Genomic DNA, 20,125 nt, shown 5'->3' on the forward strand with positions numbered 1-20,125 from the left:
GCCCAGGGCCCCCCCAAGGCTGACCCCGTGGGGCTGGGGTGGCCCCGTGCAGCCTACCATGCAGCCGTCTTTTCAAGCCAGGCGCTGGGAGTGGGGCCTGCAAGGGACACAGTGGTGGGCGGGACCTCGTGACCTTATTCTGTGGGCTGCACGGGCCCCTCAGCAGAGGCTCGGCAGCAACGCCACGGCAGACGACGGCAGGAGCCCTGTTGTGTGTCCTTTGTGCGGCTGCTGAAGGCCAGAGACTGACAGCGGCCAGGCCACAGGAGTCAGGCCCTTGTAGGCGTGTGGGCTCTGCAGTATCGCCCAGCTTAAAAGGTTCAGACACCCACACAGAAGCCACCCGTCTGCCTCAGCACAGCTCTGGGCAGGTGGGGCACCCCAGGCCCTGGAGGTGCAGCTAGCTGCTCAGCCTCCAAGAAGGGGACCCTCTTGTCACGTGGGTTTCTCCAGGGAAAAGCCCACTCGTCCCCGTGGGTCCCTTCCTCCCCCCAACCCCCCCCACCCCCGCGTGTGCTCTGCAGAGCACAGCCCCCCAGGTGGGGGAGGGACACGGGGGCGAGAGCACAGGCCCGGGCGCCTCCCCCGGCAGGGGCGCGGGACGACACAGCCGATTAGAGCCCGTGGGCCCAGATCGGACGCAGTCCCCGACCCTCCTCTCGGGTCTGGGTTACTTCGCAGTAACAGGTGACCTGAGTCCCAGCTCGCTTTTCCACAGACCCCTAGCGGCCAGCGCTCTGCAGCAGGACGCGGCCTCAGGCCGCTGCTGGGGGCGGTTTTCACCGGCAGACGAGCCCGTGACCACAGACACGTAGGTGTTGACTTAATAACAAACCACACGGCTCATGTTTTATAGGTTCTCCGTGTCACAGGTAAAAATATATTTCCAGAAACATGGCTGCACAGCCCACAACGAGGAGTTCAGAGTGCGTGCTTGAACCCACTCTTTGAAGACTCCGGGCTGCAGCGCAGCAGCAGCTCGGAGCCCTCACAGCACTGGGGGAAGTCACGCAGATGGGTCACCCCTGCGCCAGCAGCTTGGCCCGACAGCGCTCCCTCAGCCTGGTGATGTGGGCCATGGACAGGCTCCCCGGCTCCGAGAATATTTTCTGGAACAGAAATGGCACGAGTTTAGAACTGCCCACAGTTTAAACTCAAAACATGAGTTTAGAACCTGGTTGGCGCTGGCCCAGCTGCTGGGCAGCGTCCCATCCACTAGTGGACGAAGAAAGGTCACCAGTCTCCCTTAGACTTTTTAAAACCAGAGACAGAAGGTGACAAAGCTCAGGGTCTGACCCAGGACGGGCGGAGTGGCGCCGCGGGTGCTGGGGGCACCTGCCAGTGACAGCACGCAGGCCCATGGGGCCTCGGCTCCGGGCGATGGCACGGGGAACCTGGTCACAGAGCCCCAAGGCAGGCGCTACCTCCCAGGGCACTGGGCTCGGCCCCTCCGTGTGGGGCACACGTGTGCCTGGGTCACGCTTCCTCATTCTCTTTTGTATTTTAAAAATTTTGGACCAGTCCCATAAAGTAAATGTGTCAGATTCTGAAGTCGGGCTCTGAACCCTCAGAATTAAAATCGGGTAACATCTGGTCCAATTTGCACTGAGTGGTGTTTGTTGTCCTAGAAGCCGGTCTTCCATTTCCACCTCCTAAGTGTACACCGCAGGGCAGCACTTCTGCTCACACGCTGGGCAGCAGATCTCCAGAACCTTCTCGTCGTCCCAAACTGAGCTCTGGGCCCTGACACCCACCACCCTTCTCCCTTCTGGCTCTGACTCCAGCTCCTCCAGGGGCCTCACAGACGTGGAAGCAGGTTTGACTCCTTTGTGCAAGACACTGAGCGCGAGGTCCTCCAGCCCCATCCTCATCGTAGCAGGTGTCAGAGTTCCCTTTTTTCAATTTTTGTCTTTTTAGGGCCATACCCACAGCACATGGAGGTTCCTAGGTGAGGGGTCGAATCAGAGCTACAGCTGCCGGCCTACACCACAGCCACAGCAATGGGGGATCCAAGTCACGTCTGCGACCTACACCACAGCTCGTGGCAACGCCGGATCCTTAGCCCACTGAGCGAGGCCAGGGATCGAACCCGCATCCTCATGGACATTAGATTTGTTTCCACTGTGCCACAACGGGAACTCCTGTTTGTGGTCTTTTTGACGACAGCCATTCAGACAGGGGTGAGGTGTCCTCTCGTGGTTTTGCCCTGCGTTTCCCTGCTGGTCAGCCGAGCATCTTCTCACATGCCTGCTGCCGTCCACACGTGTTTGGAAAAGAGTCTCTCCAGGTCCTCTGCCCATTTTTCAGTGGGCTCCTGGGCTCCTGTTGGTTTGTGGTCTGGGTGCTCACCCCCACCAGGCGTGGTTTGCACACTCTCCTGTTCTGTGAGTTGCCTCTTCACTCTGCTGCTGGTTTCCTTTGCTGCACAGGAGCTGTTAAGTTGGATGTGGTCTCAATTTCCTTTTTTTTGGCTGCCCCCACAGCATGCAGAAGTTCCCAGGCCAGACACTGAACCTGTGCCACAGCAGCGAGCCAAGCCACTGCAGTGACAGCACCAGGTCCTTAACCTGCTGAGCCACCAGGGAGCTTCTGGTCTCGCTTTTCCATTTTTGCTTTTGCTGCCTGTACTCTGTTCTTTTATTATTTATTTATTTATTTTTGTCTTTTTAGGGCCGCACTCGTGGCATATGGAGGCTCACAGGCTAGGGGTTCAACTGGAGCTGAAGCCGTTGGCCTACACCACAGCCACAGCCATGCCAGATCCGAGCCGCATCTGCGACCTACACACAGCTCAGGGCAAGGCTGGTTCCTTAACGCACTGAGCGAGGCCAGGGGTCAGACCCACACCCTCATGGATCCTGGTCGGATTGTTTCCGCTGTGCCAAGACGGGAGCTCCCGTGCTCCGTTCTTTGAGTGTTGACCCTGTAACTGCTGACCGTGCAGGGGCTCTGGAGCCAGCCCGGGCCGGCTGTGAGCAGACGTTTAAGGAAGAAACCAGGTTTGGAAAGTGGACACCGGGAGAGACGAAGACTTGTGTCTAATACGAGCGAGGCTGCCTCCCGGGGGAGCAGGAGGTGCTGAGGGGGAGCCGGCGGCAGCCTGGGGACGCACTTCCGAGGCGGCCCAGCCCCCGCGGCCCATCGCGCTGCTCCAGCGGCAGCCCCATCGCTGTCTCTATTCTCCGGGACACGGCGTGCGCTCACAGGGCTCGAGAGCCGTCTGTGCGGGAGCTGCCGTTTCGCTGAAACACACACACAACCCTGCAGAGACCACTGAGAAGATGAGGCCAGGGCCGCGTCCCGCCAGCCCCTAAACAGCCGCAGCGCACGGCGGGGGTTACTGCCGTGCAGAGTCGCCCCCGCCTCTGCGCCTTCCCCAACCGTGTGCCGCTCGCGGGCCTGGGACACTGGCCACACCCGCCGTAGCCACGCGGGCCACCGCCCTGCAGCCACAGGCAACCCTCGCCAGCGTCCACACCTCACAGCAGTGGCGCTCCCTGACCCCTGACTGCAGGCGGCGCCCTGCTCAGCGCCGACAGGCTCCCCACCTCGGAAGCACCTCGGTCCCACTGTCCAACTCCAGCTGCACGGAATGTCCAGAAGAGGCCAATCCACAGAGGCTCAGCAGGCAGCCTGCTGGGGCCACGGCGTGGGGGCTGCAAGGCTCCCTTTGGGGTGACTCTGTGGCTGTGACGGGGCCACGCGAGCTGAAGAGAAGCTACTCAAGACCCTGAAGTGTCGCGTTAAAGGGGGAACTTGGTGATTTTTAGAATTTCTTGAGACTTTTATCACAAAAGACCTCTCAACCCTGGGCCCTAGGCAGGGCCTGTTCCCTCCCCCCATCTCCCTCCTGGAAACAGTCTCAGGATCCTGCCGGCGGCTGCACAGGTGAAGCAGGTGCCAGGCCCCACGTCAGGCAGGGGCTGCAGGTGCTGCCACTGGGGCTGGAGGAGGAGGAGGAGGCCCGGCGCTGAGACAACCCTCAGAGGCGCCAGCCCCACCTTCCTGCCGCATCTCCCCCGCCTTGGATGCAGCACCCACTTCATTGTCTACACAGCCTGCAGCAGGCCCAGGACCCAGCAGGGAGGCCCTGGCCTCCGCGTGGGACAGACCACGTCCACGGCTGTGGAGCTGAGGTGCAACGGGGGCCCCGGGTAGACCCCTGGCTCAGGAAGGGCCCAGAACTCGGGGCGGCCACCTCCCAGGCCCCAGAGAAACCCAGCTGCAGACCAGGCAGGGCTGGCCTACGGGGCGGGCTCCCCGGCCACATGCGCCCCCCGACTCGGGCTGACGGGGGGAAGGGGGCGGCTGGTGGCCGGGGGGCCCAGCTCCGGGAGAGGGTGGGCCTGGAAGGGCCAGAGCCCCGGCGGGGGGCGGACACCCACCTGCATGAAGGCGTGGCACTCGGTCACGAAGGCCCCCCTGGTGATCTCCTTGAACCGCTCACAGATGTCGGGGACGCTGGTGGCCTCCAGGATGAAGGCCTGGTGCTGCTTGATGAGGGTCAGGGCCACGCGGAAGATGATCTTGGAGCCTTCGCTGAACAGACAATCCCAGACGCGGAGCACCGTCTGCGGGGGAACAGGGTCGGCGTCCGCGCGGCCGCCCCCACCCCGGCCCCGGTCCCGGCGGGGAACCCTCACCTCCACGGGCAGCACGTCCACGAACAGGCAGATGAACCAGCGCGACACGACCAGTGTCCACAGCACGCCGTGCCCGTCCATCAGGGCCGCCACCGCCGGCAGCTTGGTCCTCACCAGCTCGCCGAGCACCTCCTGGTCCATCCGCAGGCCCAGCATCGAGGGGCTGTAATAGTCTGCCGGGCAGGGGGCGCTCAGAGCGGGAGGGAGGGGCGGGGGGCGAGGCCGCAGGGAGACCCTGGGCCAGGACCCCGGCCGCGGCGCAGGTACCCCTGGAGCAGCCCCGGACCGGCTGTCCTGTCCCCGGACAGCGAGGCCTGCGGGCGGGGACACTACCAAGTCCCCGCCATGGACGGACGGGAGGCGATCCCGGCCCCTCCCCGTGACGTGTGTCCTCTCCCATTGCAGAGGAGAGGGCCATGGACACGTGACGGTCACGGGCCCGCCGGCCGCCGCTGAGGGGCCTGCTCAGGCCTCCCGGGGCTCGGATGCGGCTTTTCCCTGAGAAACCCCCACGCGTGCCCGCAGTGGCGATGGGCTTGGACCCCCTTCACCGGTCACCCCGCTGGGCCAGCAGCACACACGCGTGTGCCCATGTGTGCAGGGTGCCACCCGCCTGCGGCCCCCTCCCCAGCCTCCTGGGTCTCCAACTTTCCCCAGGCATTCTGGAAGGAGCCACCGTGCCCCCACGCCCAACAGCCAGGCAGAGGCAAGTCTGGAATTTCCTGTTCACCCAAAGGAAGGCTGCCGCTCGGTTTGGTAAAATCAAACAGGAACACTTGGCACACATTCTGTGCCCGACAGGCACCTGGTCCTGCTGCCACACGTGGCCTGGCAAAGGGACAGATGTCCCTGGTGAGCATTCTGGGAAAGGCAGGACCGCTGTGAGCACTGACGTGACGCCAAGGTCACGTCGCTGGTTTCCGGGGCACACACACCACACGCTCACTGCTCCACGGAAGGCCCTGGAACTGGTTTAACAGAGGCCCATTCGGTGCTAAGTACCCGGGATGGAACGGCGTTCCCTCACGGCCCCTGGCCGCCCGTCCCTGGTAACTGAGTGGTGCCCTGGCCCTCGGGGAGAAAGGAGCACAGGGCTGTGTCCCATAGGATCCTGAGCCCCCCGGGTGCCCCCCGGGGCAGGTTAACTGCGGGAGAGACGAGTGGACTTGCGAGCTGTGCGGACGGTCTGGCCTCGGTCTCCATTCCGGGGCTCAAAACAGTCAAGGTCACAGCCCAAGCCTGCGCGGCCGGAGCCAGACCCTCCCGCCTGCAGCGTGGCCTCCCCGCGTCTGTGCCTGGCCTCACCTCCCTGGGGCCCAAGTCAGGCCTCTCCCACTGTCGGTGTCATCACACTTTGCCAACAGCACAAGGAGGGTGAGCCCTGCACCCCCTCCGCCAGCCAAGGGGATGCCCTCAGGCCACACTTTCTAGTTTCAGGGCGTCCACCCCGTTTCAAAAGGGTAAACAGGCCAGACCAGCTCACCAGGACGTGCACACATGAGTGCACTAAGCCTGACCCACTAGTGTGATAACCTCGGCTCCTGGGCGGGCGCTGGGGGGAGAGGCCCAGACCCAGACGTGGGCGAAGCCATCTAGGCCGCGTCCCTTTGATCGGAGCCAGGCCACCAGGCTCACCCTTGCGGAAGAACTGGCCTCCGTGGTTTGGGATCTTAAGAGAACAAAGGCAGGTAGGACGAAGCAGCCACGGCCAGGCCAGGGAGACAGGGAACCGCTGCGAGGGGGTGAGTCAGCTGCAAAGACGGCAGCTTCCATCTCCAGGGTAACAACGAGCCTGAAGCGCACGGCTCAGCTGGTTCAGGAATCAACCAACCCGCTTGCGCTCTGCCACTTGCCACTCCCCTGGAACCCGAGGGACGACGACGTGGGCCTTTTCTGATCTCCTAACTTCAGGACTCTGTTGACCTTGGCAGCGATTCTGTGCTGAGGCCCCTTAAGGGCACCCTCAGCTTACAGCACCCCACACCTGCTACTGGGGACACCACCCTGGGAGGGTCCCCGCGCCACCTGCTGCAGGGATCATAAAACCCTCCCGCTCGGTGGCGCCATGCCCACCACAAGGGGAACCCAGTTTTCAGGAACAGCATGTCTGGACATTGTTGGCCAGAGACCTGCCGACTTGGGACAGCAGAGGCCTGTGAGGCACAGGTGAAATCCTGCAGGTAACCCTGTGACGAAGGAGCAGTGACACTGACTCCACTCCCCAGGGAAGTGGTGCCTGAGGGCTTGGTCCATGGCCAGAGGCCAGTGCAGCACCCACAAGACCTGTGATTGTCACTTTGTCCACACCGTCCTTCTCTCTGCCTTCGGCTCCCCCTCGATTCAACTGCTCTGAAACTGGGGCAGCTGGTCCTAGGGCAGCGTCCGGCGGCCTCTGACATTCTGCTTCAGGGCCGAGACCCGGCCGCCCTGCTCACCAGACAAGGCGGGTGGCTGCTCAGTTTCCTGTTCTGCAAACTGCCTATTAGGCGTATTCTCTTTTTCTGTCTTTTGTCTTTGGGGGGGCCGCACCTGCGGCATATGTATGAAGGTTCCCAGGCTAGGAGTCCAATCTGAGCTGTAGCCGCCGGCCTACACTGCAGCCACAGCAACGCCAGATCCAAGTCGCGTCTGCAACCTACACCACAGCTCACGGCAAACGCCAGATCCTTAACCCACTGAGCGAGGCCAGGGATCGAACCCGTAACCTCATGGACATTATGTCAGGTTCTTAACCTGCGGAGCCACGGTGGGAACTCCTGAACTTCTGAAAATAGAATATGTCTGTCTGTTTTTGGTACAACTAACAGAGAAACAGCTAAGTATGACGGAGGTGCTGAAGTGACCGGGTTGGTGCCACCAGAACTCAGAGGACACAGCACATGGCCCTGCCACTCCGGCAGCCAGAGACATCACACACGCCCCACCCAGTCCTGACTGCTTATCTATTTTCTTTTGTTTTTGAATCAAGACCTGTTTCTGTTGTATGTCAGTTTGACTGAACCTTACAATCATCAGAAATGACATTTTTATGGACTTAAGAATAAGTCTACGTAGTGTCGCGGGGAGCAAGCGGGAGCCCTGCTTTTCTGTCTCTCCAGGACGGCACTTACTGCCCCAACACCGCACACGGCCACCTGTTCATCCCGGCTGTGCTGTCACCACCAGGCTTTTAGGCTTTGTTCCCTGATGTGCCCCTGCCCGGAATCGATGGCAGCTGGGGACGTCTGTCGTAATGCGGCCTCTGGCGTAACTGAAGCAAACGCGTCCTGGCTGCCCCTGTCTCCTCTGACAGCAGGTCAGACTCTGGGGCAGCCTGGGCAGCTGGGTCCTCCCCGCCGCTGCCCCCCAAGCACAAGGAGAGCACCCTTCTTTCCGGTGCCACGCAGGCTCAGTCTTCCTGGGGGCGCGGCCTGGGCTCGGGGCCTCCCGCGTGCTCGGCCGGGATGCAGATCAGCGGTTGGGGTAGAGCTGGAACAGCTGCTCCAGGTGAGCTTGGGACCCACGCATGCCCCGGGCTCCCCTGCTGGGTGGGCACACAGAGCCCTGGGCTGAGCCCCCCAACCCCAGGAGGCTGGGGGGGGGGGGGGCAGGAGCAAGGATATGGGGCGGGGGGGGGGGCAGAGAAGGCCCGAGTGCCTGGGGCTCGTCCTGGGGCTGTCAGAACCCCATCCAGTCACGACCTCACCCCCGGCCTGACGTCACATCTGCCGAGTCCTCCACCACCCAAGATGGACCGGCCACGTGTCCCCAGTGGATCCTACTGTCTACACTGCATCACAGAGACCAGCGGCTGTCTATTAATTAACTTGTAATTAAGACAATATTCATTAATACACAGAAAGTTAGAAACGATGAGATTTTCACCCTGAGAAAAGCTGTGTCGCAGCGGACAGGAGCCACGCGGTCAGCCACGCAGGCTCAGAGACGCGGCGCCCACCCGCCAGGGCCAGGAGAGGCCACTGCTCCGACTGGAGCCCAGCCTCTTTATGTATACGCATTTATTTTTTTTTGCCTTTTTGTCTTTTTAGGGCCGCACCTTTGGCATACGGAGGTTCCCAGACTAGGGGTCAAATCGGAGCCACAGCAGCCGGCCTCCACCACAGCCACAGCCACGCGGTATCCGAGCCGCGCCTGTGACCTACCCCCCAGCTCCCGGCAACGCTGGACCCTTAACCCACCGAGCAAGGCCAGGGATCGAATCCGATCCTCATGGGTTCTAGTTGGGTTTGTGATCACTGAGCCACGACGGGGACTCCAAGCCCGGCCTCTTGAATGCTCGTGTCTTGCCCTCTCTGGCTGCGCCCGTGGCACATGGAAACTCCAGGGCCAGGCGCGAACTCGCACCGGAGCAGTGACTCACACCGCAGTGGTGTCAATGCTGGAGCCTTAACCCACCGAGTCACCCGGGAACTCCTTCAGTTCTTGTCTCTTCAGTTCAAAGGCAAGATTTTCAACCTCAACCCTCAGACAATTTGTTGCATTTGGTCAAGTCTCAGCTGAAAGCAACAGTTAGGGGCTCGCCGCAGGGTGAGCGTACCCGGAAGGATCCTGCCGACGAGGGCGTCCAGCAGCCAGAAGGCCTCCTCTTCGTTCTTCGTGATCAGAATCAGATACCCTGCTATGAAGTTCATGCCCTGGAATTAGACAAACGGGAATAAGCCCCCCACGCACGTACCCCCCCCCTCAGAGCCCACGCTGAGTGTAACCTGCCCCCAGAGTCCTGCTCTCCTGACTCCACTTTCCCGGCTCTTCCCCCAAACCTGCCTGACCCCGGAACGGCCGTTTATAGGAGCTTCAAAAACAAAGGCTCTGCCATCCAGCGACACCTGCAGTCGAGCCCAGCGCCTCCCGCCTTAGGACAAACTGAGGCCTCTTGCTTCAACGACCAGCACCCGTGTGATGAAATCACAACCAGCTTCCCCCAAACTAACCTAATATGCGAACGGCCAGAGTCTCTCTGTCAGAGGAAACCACGCCAACGGCCACACCCCCGAGAACTGTCAGGAGGGCCAGAGGCAGGGGGACCCTGAGGACGCCTGTGATGAAGCCCGTCTGGGGAACTCGCAGCACACCTGCCAAAGGGCAGATGCTGCCACAACACACAGCGAAGGTGACCCTCGGCTGGGAGAACAAGGGGACTCGGGAAGCGGGGCTGGCGCCCTCCGGGTGACCAGATGTCGGACCAGTTTTACACTCCCTTCTCTGTTGCTTGTCTACACCTTCTGAGACAAACACAGGTTTCCCCAGGAACAAGGGGAAAATCCAGCTATGGACAAGACAGACTTGGGCCCAGAGACATCAGCACAGGGAAAGGCCACGTGAAGCTGAGGCTCCGCCCCCAGGACTGAGACCAGACTCCGGGGCTGGCTCAGCGTCGCGGCAGCAACAGGACGCTCATGTGTGCGCGTGTACATGTGTGTGTTTCCCAAAAGCCAGGAGAGCTTCGGCATCAGGCTAATATTTAAAAGTGAGTGGGGTTTTTTCTCTTTTCCGGCCGCACCCACAGCGTGTGGAAGTTCCCTGGCCAGGGGGTCAAATCTGAGCCTCCGCTTCCAGATCCTTAACCCACTATTATGGGCTGGGGATTGAACCCCCACCTCCACAGTGACCCCAGAGGCTGCAGTCGGATTCTTAACCCACTGCACCACGGCAGGAACTTTTTAAAAAAGCCACCAGGATGGTAAGCAGGAGGGCCCGAGGACAGCTTCTCGGTCGGCCTGGCCCCCAACCCCCGGAGGTCAGCTCCTGTCCCCGGGCAGTAGGTCAAGGAAGTCGCAGCAGCTGACAAGGACGGATTCTGTCCAAGGACAGTCCAGCCCAGAGGCCTCTTTTGGGAGGAGCAGCCGGAAGACACAACCCGGGAGCCACTCCGGCCGTCAGAGGGCGTCCTCGAGCACCCTCCACCCCTGGGGACGCCAGCCTCCGAGGCGGCCCCGAGCAAGTGTCCATCCACACGGTACGGGGGTGCACGTGTCACATGGGCTCTGGCCCCCAGCCTCTCGGGACACTTTTGGTCGAGCCTCAGCGCAGGGGCCTCGCACGTGGGGGGAGCACGCCCTCCTCACCTGGTGTCCCCCGCCCCCCGCCGAGGGCACGGCTCCTCCTGCTTTCTGGGTGGTGACCTAGCGTCCCCACGATGCTCCAGATGGAGGGTCTCCAGGGAGGAGCGAGGCTGGGGTCCCGCCCCCGAGCGGCAGCTCCACCCAGCAGGTCCAGAGCAAAGGGCTGTCCCTCCCACTGCTCCAGAAACAGGGCCCGAGGGCACCCCCGCCGCCCAGGCATATGTGGATGGACACACACACACACACACACACACACACACACCCCATTTGCGCCGAGGCCACCGGGGCTGGTCGCGGGAGTCCAGTAAACACAGCCCGCATCCCCTCAAGCTGTTTCCCCGACCCCAGGCTCAGGGCTGGCAGCCGAGGAACCCCTCAAGCAGCCGTGCTCCGCTCTGCTCGCTGGGCGGCAGCTGAGTGGCAGCCTGGGCCGGTCGGACCCAGGAGCCTCGACAGGGCAGGCGTCCTGCTCACCTGGCAGTACCCCACGCCGCGGTTGTGGTGCCCGTAGGCCAGCAGCACGTTGTACAGGGTTCTCTGCAGGCAGGGCTCGGCGCCCTTCCGGAACCTCACGTTGTCGGGGAAGGTCCTGGTCACGTCTGCGGGGAGATGGACGCACAGACTCACTCGCCCGGGGCGGGCACGGGGACCGCCCTGGCCCCCAGGGGAGGCGCCCGGCTCTGTCCGGGGTTCCAGGAATGGCCTTGGCCTGGCTGGTCACCCCAGGAGGGCCCGGCCACCCTTCCTGGAGGGCAGAGGTGCCCCCACCCCCCTTCTCTGGCATCAGCCACCAGGATGGCCTGTCTTCCCCGCAGTCCCCACAGCCCCCTGGGGAGGGCGAGGGGACAGGTGACCAGCTTATACAGAACTTTGGAGACGGTTCCCAATCCCGAAGACTGAGGCCACGAGGAGGTGGGAGACTCCCTGGGAGAGGGGTCACAGCTGAGACGGCGACAAGCGCTAGGCACCGGCAGGCGCGGGCTCCGTCTGCAGGAGGGGCCGGGACCCTGCCCGCGACCCTGACGTACAGAGCCCTCAGCCGCGGCCAAGGAGGGTCCCAATCACCCCTCCTCTGACTCCACGGCCCCCGCCGGGGCCAGGCCAGCCGAGCTGCTGCCGTGTGGGTGCACCTCCGGCACACAGACAGACACAGGGCTCGGGGGCCACAGGGACCCTGCTCCAGAGGGGCCCAGGCCCAACCTCCGCCCCGAAGAGCGAGGCCTCGGCAAAGCAGCTCCCTTACCGCTCCGGGCACGTGTTTGTCATTGTATGCTTTTTTAACCCAAAAGATTGTTTTTCAGGAATTCTGAACACTCCCCAGATAAGAATTGGTCAGGAGGGAGTGGTGTTTCTCACCACTTCAGACCAGAGACCAATGGCGCTCATTCTGGGCTCGGTCTTACTGGGGCGCTTCTCTGGGCTCTGCCTCTTTCTACCTCCCGACTCCCACTGAGGCGGACGCGGAGGGACCTGCCGTCAATGCTCACGTGGCACAAGGCACCCACACTGCTGTCCCTATAAAATGACCTCCAGACGCCTCCAGAGAGACACTGAATGACCGTGTGACCCAGCGATGCCCTTTCACCGCCAGCGCCCCCAAACCTGAACTGGGTCCTGAAGAAACACCTGCCCGCCTGTGTTCATAGAGCAGAATTCAGAGCAGACGGAAAGCGGAAGCTACCCCAGGGTCACAGACAGATGACGGACGCACAGACAACCGGGGTCACAGACAGATGACGGACAGACAAGCAGGGTCACAGACAGATGACGGACGCACAGACAACCGGGGTCTACACCGCAACGAATATTGTCCAGCCTTCGGAAGGAAGAGAATTCTGACACCCACCACACATGGGGGGGACTTTGTCCTCAGGGAAATAAGCCGGTCACAGAGGACAAATACCGTGTGATTCCACACGAATGAAGCCAGATTCTTAGGGACTGAGAGTCATGGGGGGGGGCGGGGGCTGGGGGAGGCGGTCAGTGGGGACAGAGCTTCGGTTTAGAAAGGTAAAACGGCACATTTTATCATAATTTTAAAAAGGTATCCCAGGAGTTTCCGTCGTGGCGCAGTGGTTAACGAATCCGACTGGGAACCATGAGGTTGCGGGTTCAGTCCCTGCCCTTGCTCGGTGGGTTAACAATCCGGCGTTGCCGTGAGCTGTGGTGTATGTTGTGGACACGGCTCGGATCCCGCATTGCTGTGGCTCTGGTGTAGGCCGGTGGCTACGGCTCCGATTCGACCCCTAGCCTGGGAACCTCCATATGCCGCGGGAGCGGCCCAAGAAATAGCAAAAAGACAAAAAAAAAAAAAAAAGGTATCCCAAAACTCTGGCACTAAGTAGAGCCTTTACAATTCATTTTTCAAGCAAACAGCCCCATCCAACCTTCTTTACCGGCATCGGCTGTCCCCCAGCCCTAAGGTCCCCTCAGGTCGGAATCGGCATCTCCGGCCCTGCGGAGGGACGCCCCGTGGGCTGCGGTCACAGCCGCATCTGCTCTCAGACCTTTGGCCGGGGCTGTTGCGTGATCCAGATGCAGCAGGCAGGCTCCCCACCCCACCCCAGCTCCAGCCCTGGGCGTCCGGGAGCCCCACTCTCTGTGCTGGGGACACATCACCTTCCGTCACAAGACAATCTCTCAGAAATGTCAAGTCACCAAATTTTTTAAGTTGTTTGTTTAAATTCGTAGTTCTCTCGTGGTGCAAGGGAAAGGGATCCTACTGGGAACCATGCATGAGGTTGCAGGTTCGATCCCTGGCCTTGCTCAGTGGGTTGGGGATCCGGCGTTGCCGTGAGCTGTGGTGTAGGTCGCAGACATGGCTTGGATCTGGTGTTGCTGTGGCTCTGGCGTAGGCTGGTGGCTACAGCTCCAATTAGACCCCTAGCCTGGGAACCCCCATATGCCACAGGTGCGGCCCTGGAGGGACAAAGGACAGAAAAGAAGGAAAAAAAAAATTCATAGTTCTCGAAAGACATTAAAATAGAAAGGCATAAGTATTTCCTAACAATCTAATTACCCAATACAGATTAAACATTTTTTTTCTTGGAGTACTTTGAGCTTTTAAGACCCTGCGACCCTAAGCCTATGTGACTGGTGAGGAAATTGGAGGAAAAAGAAGTCAGAAACGCAGGATGCGAGCCTCCCCATGAGGTCAGGGGAGACGGGCCCTGGGCTGAGAGCAGCCTGTCGGGCTGAGCACATAGGTCGTGGCCTCTCTCTGGCACCTCAAGGAGAAAGTTCACAGCAGGAGCTGAGCTCTGCGGGAGTGAAACGATAAGGTGACCCTCCGTCACTCCTGGGGTCAAGGAGCCCTCCCTGACTCCACACGCACAGCAAGACCTAGGGGTCAGAGAGGGAGGGGGCGCCAGGCCGTAACACGCCCTGATACTGCCCGGTAACCTTTGCTCTGTAATCCATCTTTTTTCTCTTTTTAGGGTCACATCTGAGGCATATGGAGGTTCCCAGGCTAGGGGTCGAATAGGAGCCACAGCCACTGGCCTACACCACAGCCGCAGCAACGCTGGATCCTTAACCCACTGAGCGAGGCCAGGGATCGAACCCTCAACCTCATGGTTCCTAGTCGGATTCGATGCCGCTGTGCCACGATGGGAACTCCCTGAAATCATTTTCTTACCACCCAGCTAGACGCTCAAATATTTGCTGAACCAACTCAAAACACTGCTCTCCCCTCAGAATGCCTACGTTCTGATTCTCCTTTGAGAAAATCAAAATCAGTTGGTGCATCTTTAACAAGGGAAGTTCCCTCATCGGCACCTCGACTTTGAAGGCAGGGTGCAAACAGGCTCCCTTCTGGGGTGCGGCCCACCCGCTCCAGGGCCTCTGTCCACCTGAGGGATGGTCGCCGCGCATCACCTGTCCTGATGGCCTCCTCCAGGCTGTCATTCCTCTCTCCCCGGAGGAGACGGTGGTAGTAGCCGGGGTTCCGGTCCATCTGGGCCTGGGCTCCGCTCACCCCCATCCAGACGCGGGCGCGGTGCTCCAGCGGGACACCCTTCCGGATGTAGCGCTTCACTGAAACGAGGGAGGGGCAGCTTCAGACAGACGGGCATGTCCTGAGGTCAGAGCCACGGGGACGGCCCTGGGCCCACGGCATCTACAGCCAATGCGTTCAGCTCCACTAAAACCAGGAAATGAGACATAAAAAAAATGCAAAACTTCCTGGGCCCCCCCCAAACTGTTGTTCACACTCATACAGAATTCTGCTCTCCCCCTACACCCGACCTCCTGCCTCCGGCTCAACACAGACGGGCTGCGAGGGTCACCTCCAGCCCCCTCCCTGCCCGCCCTGCAGCCTGTGCCGGACGCCGCGGCCGTGCGCACGGGTCCGCTGCAGCCAAGGCTGCAGCTGGACTCGGAAAAAGACGGGAACGACGGGCCTGGTCACAGTCCAGGAAAACACTGGCTCCAACCTTGCCGACTCCGGCCCCAAGGGAGCCGCAGCGGCCGGTCATCCTACGCAAGCCCCTCAGAGGGAACCCCGAGCGGCCGCTGCTGGGAGGGGCGCGGGGGCAGGAAACCCACAGCCAGAGGAAGGAAAGGACAGACGTTCCCTCCATCCGGCAAAGGCAAAGAAAACGCAAGAAACCCTCCTCGGCAGCTTAGCAACACCTGGGGATCAGGGCTCGGCCGGAACATCCCGGGCAGCAAGACCCGCTCTGCTCCTCCCGCTCTGTTGCACTTTGACCGCAAAGGCGGACCGTTCGGCCCTTCCTCCTCCAGTTTAGGACGACTTAAGACGACCTCAGGGGCCGCGTGACCCGGGGAAGATGCCCTGAGCGAACCCATCCTCCCCTGCTGCGCGCAGGGGCAGGGGCGAGCCCTGACAGCAGGGGCTGTTCCACCTGAGACGCAGCCAGAGCAAAGGGCTGCGAAAGTCAGCGGTTCCCACCGCGGCGCACTGGGTTAAGAATCCGCCTGCGGCGGCTCGGGCTGCTGAGGAAGCTTGGGTTCGATCCTGGACCCTGGAAAGTGAGTTAAAGGATCTGGCATTGCTGCAGCCGAGGCTTGGATTTGATCCCTGGCCTGGGAACTTGCAAAAAAAGAAAAAAAAAAATCAGTGGTTGCTCCAGGTACAAACAGAAACAGCTGAAAGAAAAACAGGGAGCGCAGTATCACCGCAGCACCCACAGAATAAGGACAAACGTGGGTAAAAACCAAACAGAACGTCTCAGTGAAGGCGACAGGGCAGGCCCCGGACCCCCTCCTGCCGCCCTACCCCGTGCGGCCAGGGCCTCCGCCGCCCGCCCTGGCTCGGCCCCCAGGCGGTCAGATAAATAGGATCGATCTGGAGCGCCCCTGAACCCTGCTTCTCACGGGGTTACGTGACTGTGCATCTGAACTCACAGAACCAGGTGACAAGAAGAGTGAACGCCACTGCACTGCAGATTTTAAAGAATTCATATAAAGTATAAAAAGGAAAGGGCACAACAGTTAAGCCCCTGGACTCAGACGGGGCTCTGCGGCGGCGGCTCGCGGCCCAGGCCCCGAGGCCCCGTCTGCTCACCGGTGAGATGGGCAGAGCACGGGCCGGGCCCCGAGACGCAGGAGGGCGGGGACTCCAGACGTCCAGCACAGCTGCGACAACACCCCGAAGTTTCCAAGAGTAAGGGCTCCTCATGAGGATCTGCTAAGTGCTTTGGGAGGGCAGGGCCTGCCTATCCCCAGAGCCCGACAGGGTCCCCAGGGCAGGGCCGACCTCCGCCGTCCTGAGCAAGTGCGAAGCGGCCGGGAAAGGCCGCTGGGGATCTTCACATTCGTCCCAACAAAGCTGAGCAGCATCCCGTTTTTTTTAACACTCGTCTTGGAAAACACATTTCTGCAGCTTCGTTCCAAGGCGGTCCTAAAGGCTAGCCCGGGAGGACGCCGACAGGGACTCCTCACCCCTCCACACCGAGAAGGGAGCGGAAGGGGCCGCTGGACTCGGCCTCCGGGCCCGGCACGTCCACAGAGGAGGGAGGAGGAGAGCCTCGTTGGCGTGCACAGCAGCGTCCCGACCACCGGCGGGGGCTCTGAGCTCCTGATCTGTAGGTGATGGACCCCTGGACACAGGAAGACAGCGGCACGGACGGAAGTCCTCGCAAAAAGAGGGGGAACGCAGTAGGGCCACAGGGCGAGACCGGCCGAGGAACAGGACCCCGGGTCGCACAGGTGCACCGGCTGGGGTCAAGGCCGGGCTTCCAGACTAGGCCCGTGGCACCTACTGCACACAGGGGTCCTCCACCTCAACCGTGCCCTCTTCTCTGGGGTGTCACGCACACAGTGACACTTACAACCACACACCCGACCACGCTACAGTCAGCCTCCAAAGTCCGGCAGGGAAAAGCTGGACTCCCATTTCCAGAATAGCACGTCCACTCCTGTTACTGCCTCTCTCAGGCGCCATGGGTGCCACAGGCTCTCTGGCTGTCATGCCAGGAAACCACGCTAAGCTCCCGCTCGACAGCCTGGACCACGGAACTGGGGAGGCCCACACGCCTCTGGCCAGATGAATCCGTGTCCCCATTTCCTGGAAGAACGTCAGGCCACCACGCTCTCCCGCTCACCTCGACACTGAATCCCATCTCCAGGCCAAGGGCTCACTAGGAATCAAATATATTTGTTCCTAAACCTGTCATGCCAACCATACTCGTTGCCATAACTACACAGCCGGACAAATGTTACATAAGCAAAAAAATGAAAGCACAAAAGCAGTGATGACGACGTCCATAAAACCCAGTTAAATTTTCAGAAAGAGCAGACAGAGACAGGCGCTCCAGAAAAGCAACAGCAAAACCTCTCTAAAGGAGCCCGAAAAGAGGGAAGATGGGGGACCCGTCCCGCGTTGCCGCGGCTGCGGGGCGGGTCCAGTCCCGGGCCTGGGAACTTCCGCACGCAAAAAATAATGAAGATTGGGAAGGATTCCGAATCCGGACTGCTTTTATTCTCGGCCCACCTGGGGGGAACCCCGACGCTGGAAAGCAGACACAAGGCCTGAGGTAAACTGGTGGACCCACCGACGACAGGACAGACTCACGACAAAACCAAAGGGGAAGGAGCAGGCCCCGTGTTTTCTGCAAAAACAAAGGTGCGCGGGCCCGTGACTCCCTGCACGCCCTGACCTCTGGGTCCACGTGGACACGGGGCTTCTCCTGCATTAACGCCAACTGCACCCAAGGGCACCCCGTTCTTGGGAGGAGACATGGGACAGGCACTGGGGGTCGGCTCATGGGACCGGGGCCTGCGCAGGAGGGAAACGCAACGACATGCCATGTCTTTGCGCAACTAAGATGTTTCATCATGTGCAAAAATTGTGTTTGTTTTTACACACCAGTAGGAAACGTTTAAAATCAGATCACACAGAGCAATACAAAGGCAGAGACGCCGCAGGGAACAGGTTAACATGAAGGGGCAACGCTGGGGACGCCACCTTCACCAGGACCTCGGCTTTGGGCTCTGGACGCCAGGACGTCCCACCTCTGAGGTCCCCGCAGGCTGACTTAGGAAGCATTCCCTTACGGGTGTTTTACTAAGCCCTCCTGGCAGTCACAGCCCTGGCAGAGGGAGAGGCCGGGGTGAACCTGCCCACACCAGTCCCTCCGGTATTTCCCAGGCACGGCCTGCGGCTGAGGCCGGCCCTCTGGGATCTATCCACCAACCTCTTTAAAAGCAAAAACTGACCTGTCGCCCCCTTGCTTAAAAACTGACTGCTCTCTGCCTGGTCGCAGGCCGGCCGTCTGCCCACCTGTGCCCCGGGCAGGGCCTCAGCTCCGCCGCCAGACCTCCTCCCAACACCCTCCTGCTCCCTCACACAGCTCAGTCCCTCGTGGTCGTCATGTGAGGAAGCCCCCTCCGCCCTCTGCCCCTCTGCTTGAGCCCCCTGACCTCCTGGGCACACGTCTGCCCTCACCACCTGCCCAGCAGGTGCCCCTAGTCTGGCCTCTGTCTAGGCAGCATGGGCAACAGTGCGGGCAACCCCTTCATGCGTTCATTCATTCAACAAACACTGCAGCGATCGCTCCCAATCCCACAGGCAGGCAGGAACCAAGGATAAAATAAGTAAGCGAAAGGCTGCATAGACAGGAGCAGGAGACAGGCAAGAAGGCAGGAGTGCGGGCCTGTGAGGTGTGACGAGAGGGCCCGAGGGCTCCAGGAGGCACGAGGCCGGGAGCCGGCACCGTGGGCTGAGGAAGAGGTGCGGGTCCACTAAGGACCCGCCTCTCACTCGGAGCGGGGCAGGGGGCGCTCAGTCCAGCGGTGCGCAAGTGCAGAGGCGCGGCCGCGCTCATTCTGAGGAGCGGGAAATCAAGTTTCTTCTGGAAAGAAGGCCATGGTCGCCATCCATCTCGAAGGGGAGACAGGGAGCCCTCGCTTCCTGCACAGGCGCATCGGCCTCAGCTGTGAGCCCGCAACTCCTGCGTCAAAGGGCTGCCCGGCCGCCTCCCCCAGGAACCCCGACCCCCGGGGGCACCCTCGGCCGTGACTTGAGCTCCGGGTGGGTGGGGGGGGGCCGCTCAGGCTCCGAACTCACCCGTCATACTCTTCTGGACACCACCGCCTCCCTTGAGAAGTTTGGACCATTTTATGGCTCTTCTGGTGAGTATCACCAGGTAGGCGGAGAAGAACTCTTCATAAGCTGCATAATCAAAGTCTTCAGGCCTTTCAAACCCGTACGGATCAACCCTACGGCACAAGGAGGCCCGGAGTAAAGCTCCGCGCGCACGTGGGACGGGGACCTGCCGTGCGGAGCTGCGGGGCCCGCGTCGGGGGCGCAGGAGGGGGCGGCTGGCCGGGCGCGGGCGCGCACGCAGCCCAGGGGCGCGCAGGCGCGGGCACCACCGCACCGGATCCGCACCCGCGCCCGCGCGCCTACCTGGGGACGCGGTCCCGCGCCGCCTGCGCGCGCCCCGCGGTCTCCATGCGGGGAGGGCGGCAGGGGCGCCGGGGCGCGGGCCCGCGGTGCCAAGTCCACCTCCCGGGACTCCCGGGACTCCCGGCGGCTCGCGTCCTTCCGCCGGGCCGCGGGCGCCGGGAGGCGGGACTGGGGAGAGGGGAGGGGAGGGGAATGGGGAGGGAGGGGTGGGAATGGGAGCTGAGGGGAGGGCGGGGCGGGGCGGGGCTGGCGAGGGAGCGGAGGGGCGGGGGGGGGAGGGAGGAGGGGTCGAGCGGAGGCTGCACCTGCTCCTGCGGCCCCTGCGCTGGGCGGCGACCGGGACTGTTGCAGCCGGGAGCCTGGGAGGGGCCGCAGCCCTGCAGGCCGCCCTGTCCCCAGGCAGGAGGGAGGAGGCCCGGGGGATGGGGGATGGGGGGCCCGGGGGCGGGAATGGAGCTCAGCCTGGCAAAGCTGGCTGAGCAGGTGCGGCGGGGACCACCCCTGCGCCCCACCTAAGGGCCTCCCGGGGCCTCCGGGCCTGGAGCAAA

General features: G+C 61.8%; 1 protein-coding gene across 1 annotated transcript; it reads right to left on the bottom strand.

Annotated features, from left to right (window-relative positions):
• Positions 1–848: 848 nt before the first annotated feature.
• GRTP1 (growth hormone regulated TBC protein 1) lies at positions 849–19,738 on the bottom strand. The gene is made up of 8 exons (XM_047756520.1): positions 19,578–19,738; positions 19,236–19,387; positions 14,582–14,740; positions 11,180–11,304; positions 9,181–9,277; positions 4,644–4,816; positions 4,386–4,571; positions 849–1,109 (listed from the first exon to the last, which is right to left on the bottom strand). Exons 1-8 carry the CDS (start codon positions 19,622–19,624, stop codon positions 1,020–1,022), a joined length of 1,029 nt encoding a protein of 342 aa, XP_047612476.1. The 5' UTR covers positions 19,625–19,738; the 3' UTR covers positions 849–1,019.
• Positions 19,739–20,125: the final 387 nt, after the last annotated feature.

The sequence above is a fragment of the Phacochoerus africanus genome, chromosome 13 (genome assembly GCF_016906955.1).
Source record: "Phacochoerus africanus isolate WHEZ1 chromosome 13, ROS_Pafr_v1, whole genome shotgun sequence".
NCBI classification, from domain to species: domain Eukaryota; kingdom Metazoa; phylum Chordata; class Mammalia; order Artiodactyla; family Suidae; genus Phacochoerus; species Phacochoerus africanus.

What these genes read in the sequence shown, in the direction of transcription:
- GRTP1 (XM_047756520.1), bottom strand. Translation starts at nt 19,624, where the DNA reads ATGGAGACCGCGGGGCGCGCGCAGGCGGCGCGGGACCGCGTCCCCAG. An exon ending in GCGGCGTGGGGTACTGCCAG is followed by an intron (nt 9,278 to 11,179) that starts GTGAGCAGGACG and finishes GTCTAATTCCAG; the next exon opens with GGCATGAACTTCATAGCAGG. An exon ending in TGGACGTGCTGCCCGTGGAG is followed by an intron (nt 4,572 to 4,643) that starts GTGAGGGTTCCC and finishes GTTCCCCCGCAG; the next exon opens with ACGGTGCTCCGCGTCTGGGA.